The sequence below is a fragment of the Strongylocentrotus purpuratus genome, unplaced genomic scaffold (genome assembly GCF_000002235.5).
Source record: "Strongylocentrotus purpuratus isolate Spur 01 unplaced genomic scaffold, Spur_5.0 spur5_scaffold_5, whole genome shotgun sequence".
NCBI classification, from domain to species: Eukaryota; Metazoa; Echinodermata; class Echinoidea; order Camarodonta; family Strongylocentrotidae; genus Strongylocentrotus; species Strongylocentrotus purpuratus.
The window spans coordinates 17,867,605-17,886,067 of record NW_022145611.1 but is presented as its reverse complement, the minus strand read 5'-3'; the positions used below and the strand labels follow the sequence as shown (position 1 = coordinate 17,886,067).

The 18,463-nt window shown below is 37.4% G+C and overlaps 1 protein-coding gene across 4 annotated transcripts in view; it reads right to left on the bottom strand.

The window, feature by feature from the left end:
* The window catches only part of LOC590369 (5'-3' exoribonuclease 2), a 69,342-nt gene extending 52,700 nt beyond the window's left edge, over positions 1-16,642 (bottom strand). For 2 of the 4 annotated variants that reach the window (XM_030999833.1, XM_030999834.1), the window contains exons 1-17: positions 16,460-16,642; positions 12,449-12,576; positions 8,927-9,100; positions 8,100-8,211; positions 7,444-7,533; positions 6,855-6,927; positions 6,490-6,540; positions 5,977-5,994; positions 5,322-5,411; positions 4,899-4,948; positions 3,984-4,055; positions 3,541-3,594; positions 3,029-3,108; positions 2,271-2,328; positions 1,624-1,779; positions 798-842; positions 68-160 (exon numbers count right to left, since the gene is read on the bottom strand). In XM_030999833.1, the coding sequence (XP_030855693.1) occupies positions 68-160; positions 798-842; positions 1,624-1,779; positions 2,271-2,328; positions 3,029-3,108; positions 3,541-3,594; positions 3,984-4,055; positions 4,899-4,948; positions 5,322-5,411; positions 5,977-5,994; positions 6,490-6,540; positions 6,855-6,927; positions 7,444-7,533; positions 8,100-8,211; positions 8,927-9,100; positions 12,449-12,576; positions 16,460-16,534 (1,419 nt within the window). In that variant the 5' untranslated portion in view covers positions 16,535-16,642. The remainder of the gene's footprint in view (positions 1-67; positions 161-797; positions 843-1,623; positions 1,780-2,270; positions 2,329-3,028; positions 3,109-3,540; positions 3,595-3,983; positions 4,056-4,898; positions 4,949-5,321; positions 5,412-5,976; positions 5,995-6,489; positions 6,541-6,854; positions 6,928-7,443; positions 7,534-8,099; positions 8,212-8,926; positions 9,101-12,448; positions 12,577-16,459) is intronic. The other 2 variants (XM_030999835.1, XM_030999836.1) reach the window with 1 other exon arrangement.
* Between the last annotated feature and the right edge of the window lie 1,821 nt (positions 16,643-18,463).

Below are 18,463 nucleotides of genomic sequence, written 5' to 3'. Positions count from 1 at the left end.
TGATTGTTACTTTGTTATTTTGACTATATCCAATAATTGTTATTTTTAAAATACTGGTGCTACACACCTGGTTAGCATTATCCCTTGATGACGTCCTAGCATCCCTACGCTGGTCTAAGATCTGCTGAGCTGAGCTAGATGATGGTCCACCAGTGATAGGCTTTAGTGGAGCAAGAATACAGCATTGGGTTTGAAGAAAAATAAATATAAGGTGTGCTGGGATATGCATCAATCCTTACCATTTAACAAAGGACAATTCCATACAATTTTTTCATTGATCAATTCAACCTACATCAATATCATGTTCTAGTGTCACATATGTCTTCATAAATGAATTTTGTAACAACTTCACTGCATGAAATATATCAGAAATTCATATTATTATAATTCCAATTTTTTTGCATGGAGAAACCCTAATTCCCTGAGTAATTAGACCCTGTTTTGATGGTTGCAACATTGTCTTAATAATATAATTCTGTTATTGCCACAAATATTTGAAAACCAATTCAAAGAGTGGCAGGTGCATAGCATTCCCCCAGCACAAATCATTTGAAGCTCCAAAAGAAGAAAAATCAATCTATCGATATGGGGTAAAGCAGCTTCTTCTGCTATATCGAGTTCTAGATGCGCCACTAAAGTTTACCCTTTCCTGATATTATTCCCATCACCTGATGAAGTTCTGTGAAATAATTGATTGAAGCTTTTGCAGGAGGAATGAAAAGATAAGCGAAGCAATAGAATTACATAATAGGGTAAAAATGAGCAAGAATGATAGAGGAGATGAAAAAACTACTTACTGTAGGAGCAAGCACACCTCCTGGTACAAAAGCTGGTGCGTTTGACTGAAAATGAGAATCACATTAAAAAACATAAGGAAGTCACCACCTACCAGCAAGAATTAGAAAATAATAATAATAGGCATTTCTATAGCGCCATCTATCTAAATAATTATATTCCGAAGCACATTTATTATTACCCTGGCTTTAGCCTAGCAGCCGTTTATACAGAGCTCCAGCATTTCAAGGAATTAATTCCTGCCAGGTACCCATTTACATCACCTGGGTGTTGAGTGTGGCAAATGTAGATCAATGTCTTGCCAAAGGACATTAGTGCCGCGACGGGACTCGAACCGCGGACCTTGCGATCGACAGTCCGGCGACGTATCCACTCGACCATGACACCTCTATTAATAATATCAATTATTGCAGCTAAGACATAAATGATTTCAAGACAAATTACATTCATTCACATTAAAAATAAACTTAGACCATCATCTAAGATATGAAGCTAGTCAATTTTTATTTATTTATTTTTTTCTTTTCTTTTCTTTTTTCCTTTTTTTTTCTTCCATACAATAATTCTTCTTTCATATATATTTGAACAATCTCTTATATTGTAAATTGGAAATGTCAAACAATAAAAGTCTGGCATTTATGACATAATTTCAAAAGTAAAAAGGGCTTTGCAGTTGGACCACTGGTCTTGGAACTAGGAGGAGCTCATGGTTTCAAACCAAATTTTAATATGATGGGACTTTATCTTAAAACTCAGGGGCATGAAGAGGGAGACGGAAGAGAATACTGGGAATGATAATGGAATGAAATAGATAACAAATAGACTCACTGATCGCTGCCTCTTGTTCCTCTCCTTGTTTCTCTGTCTGAAGCCCAGCTCAGTGGTTCTCCTCTTCTTGAAGATCTCATCTTCTGCTTCACCCAGGTCGGTCATCATCAGCTGGACACGTTCTAGGTTCACCACTCCATTCTCGGTCAAGTAGCCCTAGAAATGACAAAAGGAAATTGAATTAAAGAAACAAAATCAAGACAACAGGAATATTTTTTCCATTCTTTTTTTTTTTTTTGGGGGGGGGGGCGGCTTGTGAAGTTAAACATGGATTCATGTAGATGATTGGTGGGTTTCAAGGGTACTATGTTATATGTTTTACCTACCAGCAATCGCTCCATAGCCAAATTCGTTCTTAGCCCTCTACCAAAATCTGGACCCTGCCCCTTAACCTAACCTGCAACTGTAGCCCTAACCCTATACCTGATGTTGAAGTAAATCCCAGAGCAAGTGTCTGATTACTCTTACAAGGAAATTATAAATGCACCTGAAGTAGGCAACTGTGATCCAAATTAACATAAGAAAATTATGATGATAAGAATATTATTTCATTCAAGATCAAATAGGACACTACACCAGAAGTTCTTTAGACACATTTCACTGTCAGATTAAGACAACCATGTTCTATCTTCAATAGCACAACATACCTTTGTCTTGTAGACAGCCTTCTTGTAAAGTCGTATCAGCCTGTCAATCGCCCCTTCCCTGTTAAGACAAGAATAATGGCAAGTGAAGACAGTGAGATCTATAGGACAAACTTTCTAATCCTAATTTAGAACACAGTATTCATACAATATTGAGTGGCCTTGCTTGGGATACAAGGGTATATCCCAAGAGCTGAGGAGCATATTTCACGAGTGGGCATGAAAAAAAGCGAGTGCGATATACCCGTGTCTCACAAAATAAAAGCCATTTAATATCATTAATATTAATTGTATATCTAGTGCCACAATTATCCCCTTTACATCCTTACGTATTTTTTATTTTATTTTTATTTACTTAAATTCAACACTATACACAGGGTTTGAAACAGTTTCATCCTCACCCAAGCAATTTTGTTTTAGCCTTTGCGTGTTCAAAGATGCATTCATTGTTTTACATGTTTTCGCACCCCCAACCATGAGATATGGAAAAAATATTGCACGGTCATCTGGGTACTTTTGCATAAAGCGTAAGATACAATGATACTTCGGGTAAGTGCTTTAACTTTCATACAAATAGTAATACCATATATAAGTAGATTGCCTGAAATTAAAAGCATGTACACAAATATCCTGGACTTTGCTTCATTATCAACAACTGGGTTTACAAAATAATTGTTTAATCCAGATAACATTATCATTTGTTGCAGATGTTTAATACTACATTTACTAATATGACCGAGAGTGGTATCTCTGATACTGACCTGATTTCAAGTGAAGGCAGATGAGGCAAGAAGTCGTTACCCACAAAGAAACACATAAAAACCCAGTCATCAATGGCTCTCTGCAGAAGAAGATAGATTGGATGAGGAAGAAGCTTTGAATCAACATCTTATTTCTCCACATTTCAAAAGTGCCCAGCACAATGGGAAATTCTTTTCCTAAGACCATACATCTACTTTAATTTTACATTGCTTGATCTCACATTATTGTTGCTCTTTATCTCTCACTCTCGCTCTCTCTGTCTGTCTCTCTCTCCCCCTCTCTCCCCATCTCTCTCTCTCTCTCTCTCTCCCTCTCTCTCTCCCTCTCTCATTCTGCTCTACTGGTTCATGGGTGATCTTTCAGTATTCTTGAAGTAATAACCTTCTAAACTTAATCTACATATGTTAACTCACTCAAAATTTGATGCCGATTGTAAGGAAAAATGACATTAACATTCAAATTGAATTACAACACTTATGGAGTACCAGACTACATTCCAAAGTTTACTTACCTCTAGGTCAAAGGTGAAAGGTAACCCTGTCATCCACAGCTCTTTCTCCAGATACTGTGAAAAAAAGCACAATTGTATAATATTGTCAATATTACTGAATGTGGAATATTAGTTTTAAAAGATTGCAATTAGTATTGTGATAACTAGTATTTGTCTGAAAAGATTAAATTTGTACGTAATTTTGCAATTTCCCTGAATGAGTTTATTTATGGTAACATAAAACACATTTAATACAATATATGCCAATTTCTCAAAAGCATTATAAAAAGTTAATATTTTTTGCCTGAAAATTTCTATTATACCCATTTTTAAACACTTTCAGAATTTACTCAAAATATCAAATAGTACCTTTATGTTCCACGGAGAAACTATCTGTTCATAGACTTCAAAGTATATCAATTCATCAAGTAAAAGTAAATTTCACATTCTTTTTTTCTCCATACCTCTTTGAGGATGTTGAGTCTGAGGAATATGAACTCTGTTTCAGCTCCTTGTGGTACAGGTATCGTGTCCAGCTGTGAAAATACACATTAAACATGAATAAAATACTTCTGCAACATGAATTAAGAATCAGGAACTATATTTTCAATCAACACAATGTTGTATTCATACGACAGACTACAAATGGTAACAGATCAAGCAATCTATACTTTCTTTAACTTCTAATAAATTACCTTTAAAACTATCAATAATGTTGTCAACTTAAAAATGTATGTAATGTATATGAACATGATTTATTCTAATATACTGCAAAAGAAAAAGTAAACAACAGTGTTCGCAGATATTCAACAAAGAAATACAAATACAAATACAAATACTTCTGAGGAATTCATATAAAAAACTGCAACCCACTGTAATGCTATGGTCACATTACCCAAAAGTAGCCTGCTCGGCGGCCGAGCGGCGAGTTTTTAACCAATTCTGCCCGGCGGCTGCCCGGCCACCGAGCGGCGACCGGCCAGTCACTGCTCGTTGTTAGGGCATCGCTCGGTCGCCGCTGAAGTTTTAGCGCGGAGTTAAAATTTGGGCGGCGCCTGCCCACTTTTCACTCGCCGCCCAAAATACGCTCGGTGCCTGGGCGGTCGCCGCCCGGGCACCGAACTAATCGCTGGGCGATGCCTAATTCCAGCAGCGACCGAGCAGGCTACTGATCGGTCGGTCGCTGCTCTAATTTGTGACCATAGCTTAACATACACAATATTGAATTATGTTTTGATGCTTCATTCTCCTCTATTTCTTTCTACCTCAAAAATTAATATTCAAGAATTTCTGTGGATACATAAATCCATGAATATATCAATAATCAATATATATTGATATATTTATCTTGAATTATGAGTGTATCTGTATATACATACCTCGTTTGCTCTTTCTTTGGGAAGCCCCTGGCATTCCTTCATTTCATGGCCTACAAAGGGAAGTTAAAAACATAAGTCAAATCAATATTCACATATCAATCAAATCAAATCAATCAACAGTAACATTCAACTTATTATTATTATTATTTATTCAGCAAAATAAAGTGTATACAAAAGAATTACATAGAAGAACAAATCATACAAAACAAAGGATGAAAATCATTTTTTTATAATTATTGTGATTCCCATGAGCATTAACAAATTGCCAGGAACGGGGCAGGCAAACTAAATAACTGAGACCTTGAATATTTAAATTGATAAACTCCTATATATACCATCTTGTCAGTATTTTTAAATACAAATATATCATTAGTACTGGTATATTACAATGCCACTAAGAATAGGTTAGAAAGGGCCTTTTACCTTCTTGGTTGCACAGCTCACAAGCTCTTCTCTGATTTGGTTTGAACTCCTCACGGATAATGGTGAAATTCACCTCATGGGTAGCAAGACCTGCGACATCAAATTAAAATGATATCTTTTCTGCATTGACATATTTAATATTAATTATAGTGTATCTCCAATACCTTTACCAATATTACTACTCCTTCGATCTGATTTATGATTTTTTATTTTTTTTAATGCATGAGTGCCTCATCTCCATTTCTCAGGGAGTAGCCTTCTAGGTTAGATCACTGCAAAAGCATAGTGTATGTGGTAAATACAAACAGTTTAGTGCCAGAGGTAGATTGATCTCTTGCCAAAGGATGTTGGTGTGCCAATGTTGAAATAAACCTGGATAAGTTTGACTCATTGTCTATTGACATATCCACTAGATCACTACTTATGAGACCATTTAAATTGCTATGGCCCGTAACTGATGATTTGTTTGAAGTATACTTCCTATTGGGAATTAAATAATATACACAAATCAAAAGGGATCCAAGCTTACTTTCATCCAAGCAGGATTCCTCTTTAAAAAATTAGTTTCATTAATTGCAGGCCAAAATAGAAAAAATGTTTTGTGCATGTATACAAAAATGAAAATCATACCAAAAAAAAGAACCTTATCACTTACCCAACATAATCAGATCAGCTGCAAAGATTAAGAAGGAAAATAGATAAATTAGATTTGTAATGATTTTTACATTCTTATAAATAAAAAATAGTATCCATTGTTCATTTATATAATCAAGTTTGCTATATATACAGGAAAGTTCCAAGTGCAAACTATAAAATGAATCATTTGGAATTATCATGCCTATCCAGAAATTAATCAATGATTTTTTTTTTTTTTTTTGCGGGGGGGGGGGGGGGGGGATTTTTTGTTCCTTCAGCAGAGTGTTTAACCACCAAGCCTCCATCAAACAAATCACACCACTGAGCAAGTATAGACCCATGGCTGTGTCTTGCCACATGTACACGTGCAATGTGAAAACAGAAGAACATCAAATATGTTGTTGCCCAATTTTCAAAGTGTATCAAAAACTTGGAATTCACATCAATTAGGCAGCTTAAATATCATTGACGCTGCCTATTTAAAACTGATGTGGTTAAGTAAAGATTTATGAAGAGATTCCATGTTACTTACCATCAGCACCACACATACAATGGTGAGTGTTTGGGTCATGGTCTGGATTGGCTGTTAATACAATCAAAGATAGAAAAAAAGAACATTGACAACATCTTCACATCAAAGGTATGAGTATCTATAAAGAAATATGGTGTGCTATTGTTCGTCTATGACGTATTACAGCATCATAAACACCCATTTCTTGAATTTGAAACAGGCTCTTATAACTTGCACACAGTTTTTTTCTTCTTCATCAAACTCTGCCAAGATAGAGAAACAGGGAGGCATAAAGTTTTGGTATGTTTTTTTTTATTTGGAAGAAGAAAATAAAAAGCATAAGTATGATTGAGACAACATTATTGTTTGTTTAAATGTCTGCTTACCTCTTTGCTTTCTGATGTAGTCCATGATCTTGTGTTCACCTTCTCCTGGTGTGTTAGCATCAGAAAGGATCACCTGGAGAAAAAAACAGAGAAAAATCACTCAAATTAGAGACAACCTAAGAATGAGATATAATACAAACCTCAACAACATTGGTCTAGGTCCGTCATTGGAAGCACTGTGGAATATCAGTGTAGGCTCTTGACTGTCATACAAGAGGTTCTTGGTTTAATCCTCGCTCAGTGCGACACATCCTAGGTGCAAGTGGGTACCTGGCAATGCTGGGGTAATACAAAATAATTGCAGGGCCCACAGGAAGAGCACTAGCACTATTAATACTGATGTGGCTGCCATGGGTAAATAAAGAGCCAATCATTTATTATTGAAACTGAAAGCACATCTTTTCAATTAACTGTAAATCTAAGCATATCAGAAGCTCTCGTAGCGCAGTAGATTATATACTTAATGTTGGATAGTTCTGCGCTCTATAAATGTATTATTATTATTATTATCATTTAATGTAGATTTTCATAAAGAGTATCTAAAAGTGTAAACATGTGAAAAAATATGAGTTAGACATGGACAGCTTACCTTGATGTCTTTCCAGCCAGGATCACTGTTCAATCTCTCAGTGATGTAATAACGCAAGCAGTCAGCAAGACGAAACATAAACTCTGTACCCTACAAAAAAAAAAAAAATCAAATATTTTTGTTTTGGTTACATCTAACTTTATAATGTATGGGCATGATTCAATCTGATACAAATGTAGAACTGTTAACATAGGTGTACAGGCAGACTTTGATATTGATAAATCAATAACCACAGTTAATTTAATAAACAAAGACCGAAATCACAAGACACTTTGAACCATTACATTTTGGAACTCTTACCTTTATTTCCCATTTAGAAATAATTTTTATCCTGTAATTCCATATGAAGAAAAAATTCAAGCTTGCCAACTGAAATGTCTTTAAAATTTGCAATCTTGAAAGTGAAAAAGGCACATTTCTTGACAATCTTTTCAAAACAGAAATAGCAAAGTTGTCCTCCTCATCATATCATCAAATCTCACTGACTGTTATCAGTTTCACAATAGAAATGATAATAATGTGGATATAATGTAAGAGAGTTTGGAAATGTAATTTGGACCTTGAACATTCGTACCACTTCATTCTCCGAGAGTTTTTGTCAGGAAATGTGGATATTACATAAAACATAAAATCATCACTGGGATGAATTCACTTACAGGGGTGATGCAGTTGCTATCAAAGTGGCTTTCTTTGGCCTTAGGAGGAGGGAGGTATCCCCCACGGTCTGCAATCTCAGCTCGTATCCTTGCTATATCTTGCCTTTTATCTCTGTCATGATTGAAAATAAGAAACAGAATATTACAATCAATCATCATCATGACAAATTTGCATACAGTTAGAAGACAGGTACAAGTCTTCTGAATATTGTTGTTCATACTGCAAGTATTCGTTGGTAACAGATGTAAGAAATGTACGTTCCCTTTAATAGATAATCTATTCAATTTTCGTTTTGTTAAGCATATCACAATATTAATTACAAATGAGATATAACATAACAGATACAGTACATGTACTGCAAGGAAAATCATCATTGTGCCTTAGCATTATCTAGAATTTCTGTCACGTATGCTTTGATGATTGTCATAAACTCTGCATGACACAATGTAAAAGCAATTCTTGAGAAAACAGCTAAATGTCTTGGATTGGGATAAATTGGATTTGAGACTAAGCCATTGCACCAGTGCCATCTGGTAAGGCATTCATCTAAGACCATCCAGTCTATTACATACATTTGTAGGACGTAAGTGTCTAGATACGATGAAGCTTACTTACAATCATACATTGTGTATAATTGTATATCCTTTAAAGGATCCTTTAAAGCCTAATCGGTGACCATTGGTCCCCCATGATGCCCTTTTTCTTATGTTAATTGAGAGCTGATTTGATGAGATAACCCCCTGTCTGTGACCTTGCAGGGAGGTGTAATCCCCTTGGCCAAACAAGTGCAGACGGGCTTTAAAAAAGAACAATATCCCTCTCATACCTGCTCTCTTTTGAAGCTCTGAATCGACGTGAACGCTGCTGGTTCATCTTGGCACGAGGAGCTACTCCATCGATGGCCATGTAAAGCAACCTGCGAGGGCGCACTATGCTGATCAGGCGATCAATGTACAAGAAGATCTCACGCATCATCTCATCTTCATCCTTTGGCGCAGGTCTAGAATATTAACAGAGACAGGCAAAAGATGAAATTTTAAAAGAACATGTCATTGTGATTAGTTTAGTAGAACTAGGAAAGTACAATGTACATTAAAGGGAAATTCAATTTTTATAGCAAACTGCTGTAAAGGTAATTATTGAAAGTTGTAATCACGATGTGTACATTGTACATATTAGAACTTCAAATTGGTTGAATCGGTAATGTCACTGTGATGTGGTGACATCTCCCCATTAGTTCCAAAACACAAAATGTTGAAAATGTCAATGTTTCAAATATGTGTGACTCAGGAGGGCGTTGTTGTTTTAGAGGACCTACATGTATGATAAATGATATTATTACCCGCATCAGACATCTGAGCAGTGGTTTTACAAAATCATATTACACTTGTTTGTAATCCTAAAGGGCTAATCAGTGAATACATGTATGAGACCATATTCACCTTTCATGAAAAGCCTATGGGCTTTACGTGTTAAAAAAGCAGGAAATAAAGTCTCATATTCACAGCGCCGTATTTTCTCATTTTCATTGCGCATCTAGTATGCGTACGAGAACCTGCGCACTTTGTGCGCACTATATTGTGACGTAATAATCACACCAGATTAGGTACACTGTTTGCAGTGTATCAAAAATTTTGTCAAGCACTGGATGCACAGTGCTGGTATGACAAAGTTTGTTCAGTTCTATGAGATTGTCATGGTTGATTTATGTATTTGCTCTAGATGTCTGACTTGGATAATAATAACAATGTTGACTGGCTTAACTTTCGGGAGATACCACATATATTGCCCTCACAAGACCCATATTGCCCTCGTCTTTGACTCCGGCAATATGAGTCTAGTTTGGGAAATATATGTTGTATCTCCCTCAAGGCCAGTCCATCTATATTACTAATACGCAAAATCGCCGCGGGGGGTCCAAACGGGTACAAAACGGTTCCTCAAAAACGTCTTTCCCCGACCCCGCTCGCCTCCGCCGTGGCGCGGGAACGGTGGCACAATTCCACGAGGCCTGTCTCCCGTAACCCGCGTGCCACCTCGACCCCGCGATCGACGTCCATGCCGTTAAACGCGGTTTCGGGGTGCCGGGGAGGACGGGCGGACGAGAGCACGGCGGGCGTGGTGGATTGCGAGGAGGCGACGAACCCGCGAGAGCGAGTCGACAAGGCGTGCACCCGCCGTCTGTCTAATTATCAAAGAGAGACGAAGAGACACACGATGGACGAGAATCCACTCGCATCAACGGGTGTAGCAAGTCTTATTGTAAAGGCTGCGGCGTATCTCGAGTAAGGCCTCTTGCTATAGGATTCGCTTTGTAGCGTGTAAGAGAAATACACATTAACAGATGACTCACGCGGGTGAGGGGGTGTAAGAAATATACGCTCTCACGGGTTGGGTTTCCCGTGTTATGCGTCTTTCTATAGGATATGCTTTGTAGGCCAGGCGCCCATAGTGTACGTGTATTTCACGCTCACCTTCACACACTTTCACACACTCGATTTGAGTCGTGGCGATTGCGACAATTGGCGCAAACCATGGACCTATTTTCACGTAAAATTTACTCTGAAAATAATTATACAAATTCTGTGATCTATGCCAACATATGCATAGTCCAAGCTTCTGTTTTATTGGTCTTTTCAAGAAAACTACCTCGAAATAACAACAATAATAACGCAAATAGATCTGTGATAGTACGCCTAACCAATCTGCGATTTATGCACACACACAGAGCATACAGGATTTCAAATGCTTTCCAGCGCCCAACTCAGGCGGGTCATCACGGCGCTCAAGCCATCGTTTTACTGCGCCGCAGTTACTGCACTTCACTGTATAGATTTGATTTCCGTATGTTTGATTTCGTTTAGCGTTGGTTATTTGAAACTTTTGAACTCCGAAAGACTGTAAATATGTTAAATAGACTCTTGATGTTGGATTTCTTTTCTACTGACCTGTTAATGAAGGCATGAGGGATAAACAAAAAAAATAAGGACTGCTCTGTAATTGGATGGTGGTGGAAATTATCACTCCCTCGATTTCGTTCAAATACTGGCCCTTCTATACCCCCTCGGCTTTGCCTTGCTGGGTGATAGAAGGACCGGTATGAACACCACCTTGGAAATGATAATTTCATCCTCATGAGCAGTCAATATTTGTATATTTTCACTGAGACCTCTGGGACCTCTCTGAAGTTCTTTGTATCATCTATGCAAAATATCATTTTGTTGATAATTTTGTTTAATAGAACATGTAGTTTTAATAATGTATGTTAAGCCAAATTGAACAATTATTGTTACTCATGTTTTGATTTGGAACAAGTTCTAATTAGAGATGAGTGAAAATATGAAAAATGAGAATGGGAGGATTGAGAACAGTATTCGTAAGAAACTGGACGGGAAATGGATAATGAGAATAAGGATATATATGGGAATGAATGAAAAACAATAATCATAAATAATGAAAGTGAAAACGAAAGTTAAAGCGTAAAATAGTTTGCATTAGTTTGTTTACAAATTACTAATTTAATTTTTTCTTTTAATCTTCAAGTTTTATTATATGTTACAAATAAAAAAAAACATTTCAAAATGATATATGAAACAGCAAACAAAAGGTTAATATTCTATCGAATTAAATATTAATAACAAGAGTAGAAAAAGAATAAAAGGATAAAAAGTAGGCCTATACCAAGAGGGAAAATGAAATTGAAAATAAAAGGGGGAAAAAAAACAGAAAAACAAACATGAAAATTTAAAAAATCGATAGCACATCATTAACAACCACCCACCCCCTAGAATCCCGTGGATTTTCCACGGGTCCTCCTAGTATTATATAAATATGCTATCCATAATATATTTTGAGTAGTGCCCCAAAGGAGAAGGCAGTTAGGAGAAAAACAGAACTACCGGGTAATATTTTTGTACACATGAAACAGGAGAATTTGTCCATGACTACGTAAAAACCCACTGACCTATTTGACAAATCAAGATTCACTAGCTTAGTGATTTCATATTTCAAACATTCATACATGACTTACATGCAGATCTCTTATTATTTATCTGATTGATATTAATCTTTCAATATTCTGTTTCTTTTATAATTATGCTTTCATACAACTTAACTTGTTACAAAGGTTGGATTGCCCTTTAAGACATTCCCTTCCCCCTTTTCTAATTAATTCAACATCAGAGCAAAATAGAAAAAGAAATTTAACAAATATAAAAAAATATATATTCTATTCATTGCTGTAAATATAAACCCTTCAACAGAAAAAAAAACTAGCCATCAATTCCACATAAATATAATTCATTCATCACCAAACTCTTAAGACGGTGAGCAAATATTGTGTACTCACTTATTCTCTGGATGACAACATGGATGAATGATTCCATTCATGTCCAGGTAGAGGTTGTCAAACTCTACATCATTGGGGTTAGGCTGCGTAGTATCGACTGGAATCCTCACTTCGTCAACTTCTTTTGCCTACAATGTATATGCAAATAAGGATGGAGACGTGGAAAGACATGAACAAATGTAATAAAAATGCTTTTTCCCATTATCTTCTGGACTAACTTTTCAACATATACATGTACATGTATTTCTAAATTGAAATAGAGAAATCAAATAGTACCTTTACAGACCCGGTTACATGTAAGTCTTAAATGGTAAGCATTTTTTGTCATTATAATCCAAGATGGAGGCTCACATTTTTAGCCTCTTCTCTTACAACTATTAAATATTATCAATTTCAAAGTCATGAAAAGTCACTTAATATCAACAACTCCAAATTACAAAATAATCCCAGTCAATTTTTGACATTTAACAATATGAAAATAGTTTTAAACATGAACTACAACAACTTTAAATGAGAGAATTATCAAAGATATGATAGCTCAGTCGGTAGAGCAGTGGTCTCATAATCCTGTGACCCGGGTTCGAAACCAAGGCGATGCACTAATGCCCTTTGGTAAGGCATTAATCCTCATTACCAGGTCCCTCAGAGAGGACCTAAAGCCGTCGGCTGTCTGGTTGCTTACTTACATGTACAAGCATTTATGCTTTCTTAGCACTCAGGTAAAATAATAACCACCACCAATTTTAGGTGTTAGAGTACTCAAAATTTCAAGTACAACAGTAAAAAAAAAAAAAAATTTAAAATTAGATGGATGTCGACTGTCAATTTTGTGAACAGTAGGGGCGCTGGTCCGAGAATAAGGATGGTTTTCGTAAACGCTGACAGACGCGTTCGCAAAAATAAAGATCATCCAAATTTTGTGCAGACGTTTCATATTTCCTATCCACGCGTTGGCAATAAGAAAAAGACAGATTTTGCGATGATATTCTTGATGCATTTTACTTTGACTTTGTACAGAGACTTTCACGTTATGAGCGATAATAAATCCTCGGGAAAACGGACAACCCATAAAAGTAGATGGTAAACTGGGGTTATTTTCTTATGGGGAATCCATTTTCTGTATTGCCAGCGCGCTGTTCTGGAACACGAAATCTGCAGAGCGCCGATGAAAAAAAACGTCCACGAAAATTACGATCCTTACTTTTCAAGACGCAATTCTTTGAATATATTTTTTGTATGAATTTGCCTAAAGTAAAGGAGGGGTTTTTCAGCCACTTAAGACAAAATCCTATTTTTTGGACTCTTTACTTCCTATTTATTATCATTTCTTGTTCAAATCATGAAGCAAATACTATTATTATTTAAACAAAAAAAGAATCCAAGAAAAAAAATTGATGAATTGCTATGACAATATTCATTTCCATTTTCACTGTTTCGGAGGTAGTTATTGGCCTAGCGAGGCAGTTTTCGCCTGTACAAAGTCAATAGGAAGCAAGTAAGCGTGCCGTGCGTTTCCCCGAATCCCCGCTGATCTATTGCACTAGCGGCCGGAGCAGGTGTCCCAAGCCGGAGCTCGGCAGAGCTCGCCATGCCGAAAAATACTTCTGCGGTGATCGGAAATTGGAATCTGAATTAATGTGTGTGCTCGTATGTGCGCTGCGGTATCTGGCTGCATTAATTTAATACATGCGATGAGATACTTTTGAGCTTGCGACTCGCACAAAATCGGGCTCTAAATCTGAAAAATACTTGAAATAAAGCTCATTTTATGGTACCCATATTTCTTACACTGTTACAGATAGTGCTGTAGTGAAACGTTTAAGTGTCCGGTATCCGACTGCCCATGGCGGATTCCGTTTTCAATTGGATGGTTTTGTTTTCCTGTTTTTTTTTTTTTTTTTTGTGTATAAGTTTCGATTTATGCCCCTCCACCTGGCAATATGCCTGGCCATTTCTCCCAGCTCAGTAATCTGTGTGTTGACTCATCTTGGTTTGAAAGTAATCTTTGTAATAGATCTCATTATGTAGTTTATAATAATAATTCATCCAACCTTTACACACGGCGTACCACAAGGTTCTATCCTACATTGTAGGTCCTCTACTGTTTTTAATTTACATTAATGATCTTACACATTCTTCTAAAAACGACATTGTTACTATTATTTGTGACAAGTTCACAAGCACAAATCGGCGCCTTCAAATGCAGTTAAATGAAAGTCCTTCCCGCTTTTTCACACGGACCTGGCTCATTGCACAGCACTAGTTACAGACACGCGTAAGATACTCAATTTTTCAGATTCGGGTAGCGGGACCGCTGATTACATCGCTTAAATGTGATGTTTTAGGATATATTTTCCATTGCAAATATGGTTCTTCAGTGACTCTTGCATGGTATGGTATGTGTGGGATATGTGATATGCTATTATGCGATGTATTTTAAAGGGATTTTACCATGCATCCAACCAATCGGCCGAAAACTGGAGATGGTCGATTACACTCCAGCAAAGCATAGAGAGTCAATGCTAAAGCGTATTGACCTCTAGCACTGCATACATGCTGTGAGGCAGGGACCTAGAAGTCTATACACAAATATACACACCACACAATATCGCATAGACTGTACACAATCATGTCGATGTAGCTGTAAGCAAAGTTTGACACTAGACTTACAATTTGAATTTTTAAATTATTCTTTTTAACATCAGTAAGTTGAAAAAATGTATTTTACTGCTATTTAGGTGTCATCAATTGTCACTAAAGTACCAATTTTGAGTGAAATCAGTTGAGTTTTGTACAGTGGTGTTTGAAATGTTGAGAATCAAAAGCACGGCTTTTACTACACAGCCAGGATAGTGATGCTCCTATGTGTGGTCGATTACCCCCTCCTTTTTACTCTAGATCTAGAGTAAAGGAGCCGGTAATCGGCAAGCTCCAGTTTTCGGCCGATTGGTTGGATGCAAGGTAAAATCACTCTAAAACACATCGCATAATAGCATAACACATATCCCACACATACCATACCATGCCAGTGTCACTGAAGAACCACATTTGCAATGGAAAATATATCCTAAAATATCACATTTTAGCGATGTAATCGCCGGTCCCGCTACCCAAATCTGAAAAATCGAGTATCTTACGCGTGTCTGTAAGAAATATGGGTACCATAAAATGAGCTTTATTTCAAGTATTTTTCAGATTTAGAGCCCGATTTTGTGCTAGTCGCAAGCTCAAAAGTATCTCATCGCATGTATTAAATCAATGCAGCCGCACACCGCGACGCACACACGATATCTCTGTCTAATTCAGATTCCAACTTCCGATCACCGCTGTGCCTGTCTTCGGCCAGGCGAGCACCAGGGAGCTCCGGCGTGGGATACCTGCTCCGCCCGCTTGTGCTGTACATCAGCGCGGAAACGCAAGGCGCGCGCGAGCGCTACCTATTGACTTTGTACATGCGGCCGTAAACTGAAACGCTCGGCCGATAACTGGCTCCAAAACAGTGAAAATTGAAATGAATATTGTCATGGCAATTCGTGATTTTTTTCTGGGATTCTTTTTTTGTTTAAATAATAATAATATTTGCTTCATGATTTGAACAAGAAATGATAATAAATAGGAAGTAAAGAGTCCTAAAAATAGGATTTTGTCTTAAGTGGCCGAAAACGGGCTCCTTTACTCTATGCAAAAATAATTAAATGTCCTTCAGACAAGCTAAGATTAAGAAGAAAAGAAGAAGAAGAAGACAGAAGAAGAAGAAGAAGATAGAAGGAGGAGAAGAAGAAGAAGAAGAAGAAGAAGAAGAAGAAGAAGAAGAAGAAGAAGAAGATAGAAGAAGAAGAGGAAAAAGAACACAACATAAACCCTCAACAAAATTCAATAAGTGGGACAATGCAATGCCTGGACTTGAGAATGACAATGCCATGCATATGCACATGCACACACTCACTCACTGACTCCGTCTCACTCTCAATTCAGTCTAGCTACGTACACCAACGTACTGTGTATTATTACCTTTTCTTCCAAGCAGTGCACAACAATCGACGGATATTTTTTACTCAGCCACCTGAAAAATGCTGGAACACCCATACTTTCTGTCAGTCTTTCACAAACACGAAAAATATAATTTCCTTTATATCAACTCGCTTGTGATTGTAGTTGTACGCAGAACTGTTTTTGCAAATGCAAGCTGTTGCTGATTTTGCAACGTCTGAATCAAAAACGTGTTGGTGCTGTTAAAGTAATTCGTTGATTATCATATATCAAATAAGAAATAATTAAAGCACTTTTAATAATTATTTCTAATAATTTGAACTCCCTCAATACATTTGCGGGAAATATTATTGTTTTAATATTTTGATTAGTGTGCAAAGAAATTAATGCGACACACATTGGGAGCGGATTTTCACTAGTATTACAGCAGTGAGGGTTAACATTTGTGAACGTCGCAAATATACGGAAATGATGCTGCGCTGTGTGTGTGTGTGTGTCTAAACAAGGTGAAGCTAGCGCACTAAGTGGCATTGCCAATTTTATTTATGTAAAGATCGCTTCTACATAAATACGCGTGTACAAATAAATTAGACTCCAAAACAAGCATGAATGGATTTGTAAATGTTTTATGGGGGAGGGATCGATCCAAGTTAACATTTTTTTGAAGTTCTCGATTTTCCATTGTCATGTTCATTTTCTATTCATCAATACACGGGAACTCGAGTTACCGGCGACCATACGCCACCACCACCTCCAGTCAAAACTCTTCGATCTTCTTCGGAGTATTTAGGAGGAAAAGAATCCAAGATCCAAGATCATGAATAACACCATATAATAAGGGAGACCGGGGTGCGGCCGGGGTCAAGTGAGACGGATCATGATGTTGGACCAGGCGCGTACGCAGGGGTGGGGGGGGGGGTTTTAATAATAATAAAAAAAAAAAATTAAAAAAAATTATTCCCATGGCCGACCTAAAAAAGGTGACCTTACCCCCCCCCCCCCCCCCAACGGAGCAAAATGTCAAATTTTCAAATTTCGAGACAAAAAAAAAAAAAAAAAAGTGTCCTCTTACCCCCCCCCCCCCCCCCCCTCCCCCCCTTATTCAGCGGCTGGCTGAGTAGATGCGAAATTTTCGGCCCGATTTAAAAATGTTAAACCCCCCCCCCCCCCCTTGAAAAAATCCTGCGTACGCGCCTGTGTTGGACTAATTTACTAAATATTAATTGTGGCCTCTCCATTTTTATACGGTATTTAATATACTAATACAGGCTACATATTGACTTATAAGACACTCTCCCTGCCTTTCAAAATCAGTTTAAAAAGAGATCTGAAAGAGGTGGGCCACCCCCCCCCCCCCCACCTCCGGTAAACTAGGACCGTGCTAGGGTGTAATGAGGAGTCAATTAGAAGTGGGACAAAACTATACAAAATGATATAGAATTACAATTTTCAGGTAATTGATAAGTACGTTTTAGTAAAGACACGAAAGCAGAGGTGGCCCTCCCAGGGAGAGGTGGGGGGGGGGAGAGGGGCACAGGGCCCTCCCACTTTTTCAAGTTCCTCAAAGTGCCCCTTTTTCCATAGGAAAAGTGCCCTTTTTACTTTGACAAGTGCCCCTATTAATTTGTGAAAGTGCCTCTACCCCTTTTCTCCTCTGGCAAGTGCCTTTGTATTTTGACTTTTTTAAATTTCTAGTGACGGTGCTCCTTTTCAGGTACGAGAAGTGGCCCTTTTCACTTTTGATAAGATAATTGCCCTTTTCGAATCTGAAAGTTGCCCCTTTTACTTCGTAAGAAGTGCCCCCTTTTTTAACTAGGATAAGCACACCTTATATTTTCACATGTGCCCCTTTTCCCTTTTCGGAGGGGGGGGGGGGGGGGGGGGGGTAAGAGGACACTTTTTTTTTTTTTTTTTTTGGTCTCGAAATTTGAAAATTGGACATTTTTCTTCGCTTGGGGGGGGGGGGTAAGGTTACCTTTTTTAGCTCAGCCATGGGCTTATTTTTTTTTATAATTAAAAAAAAAA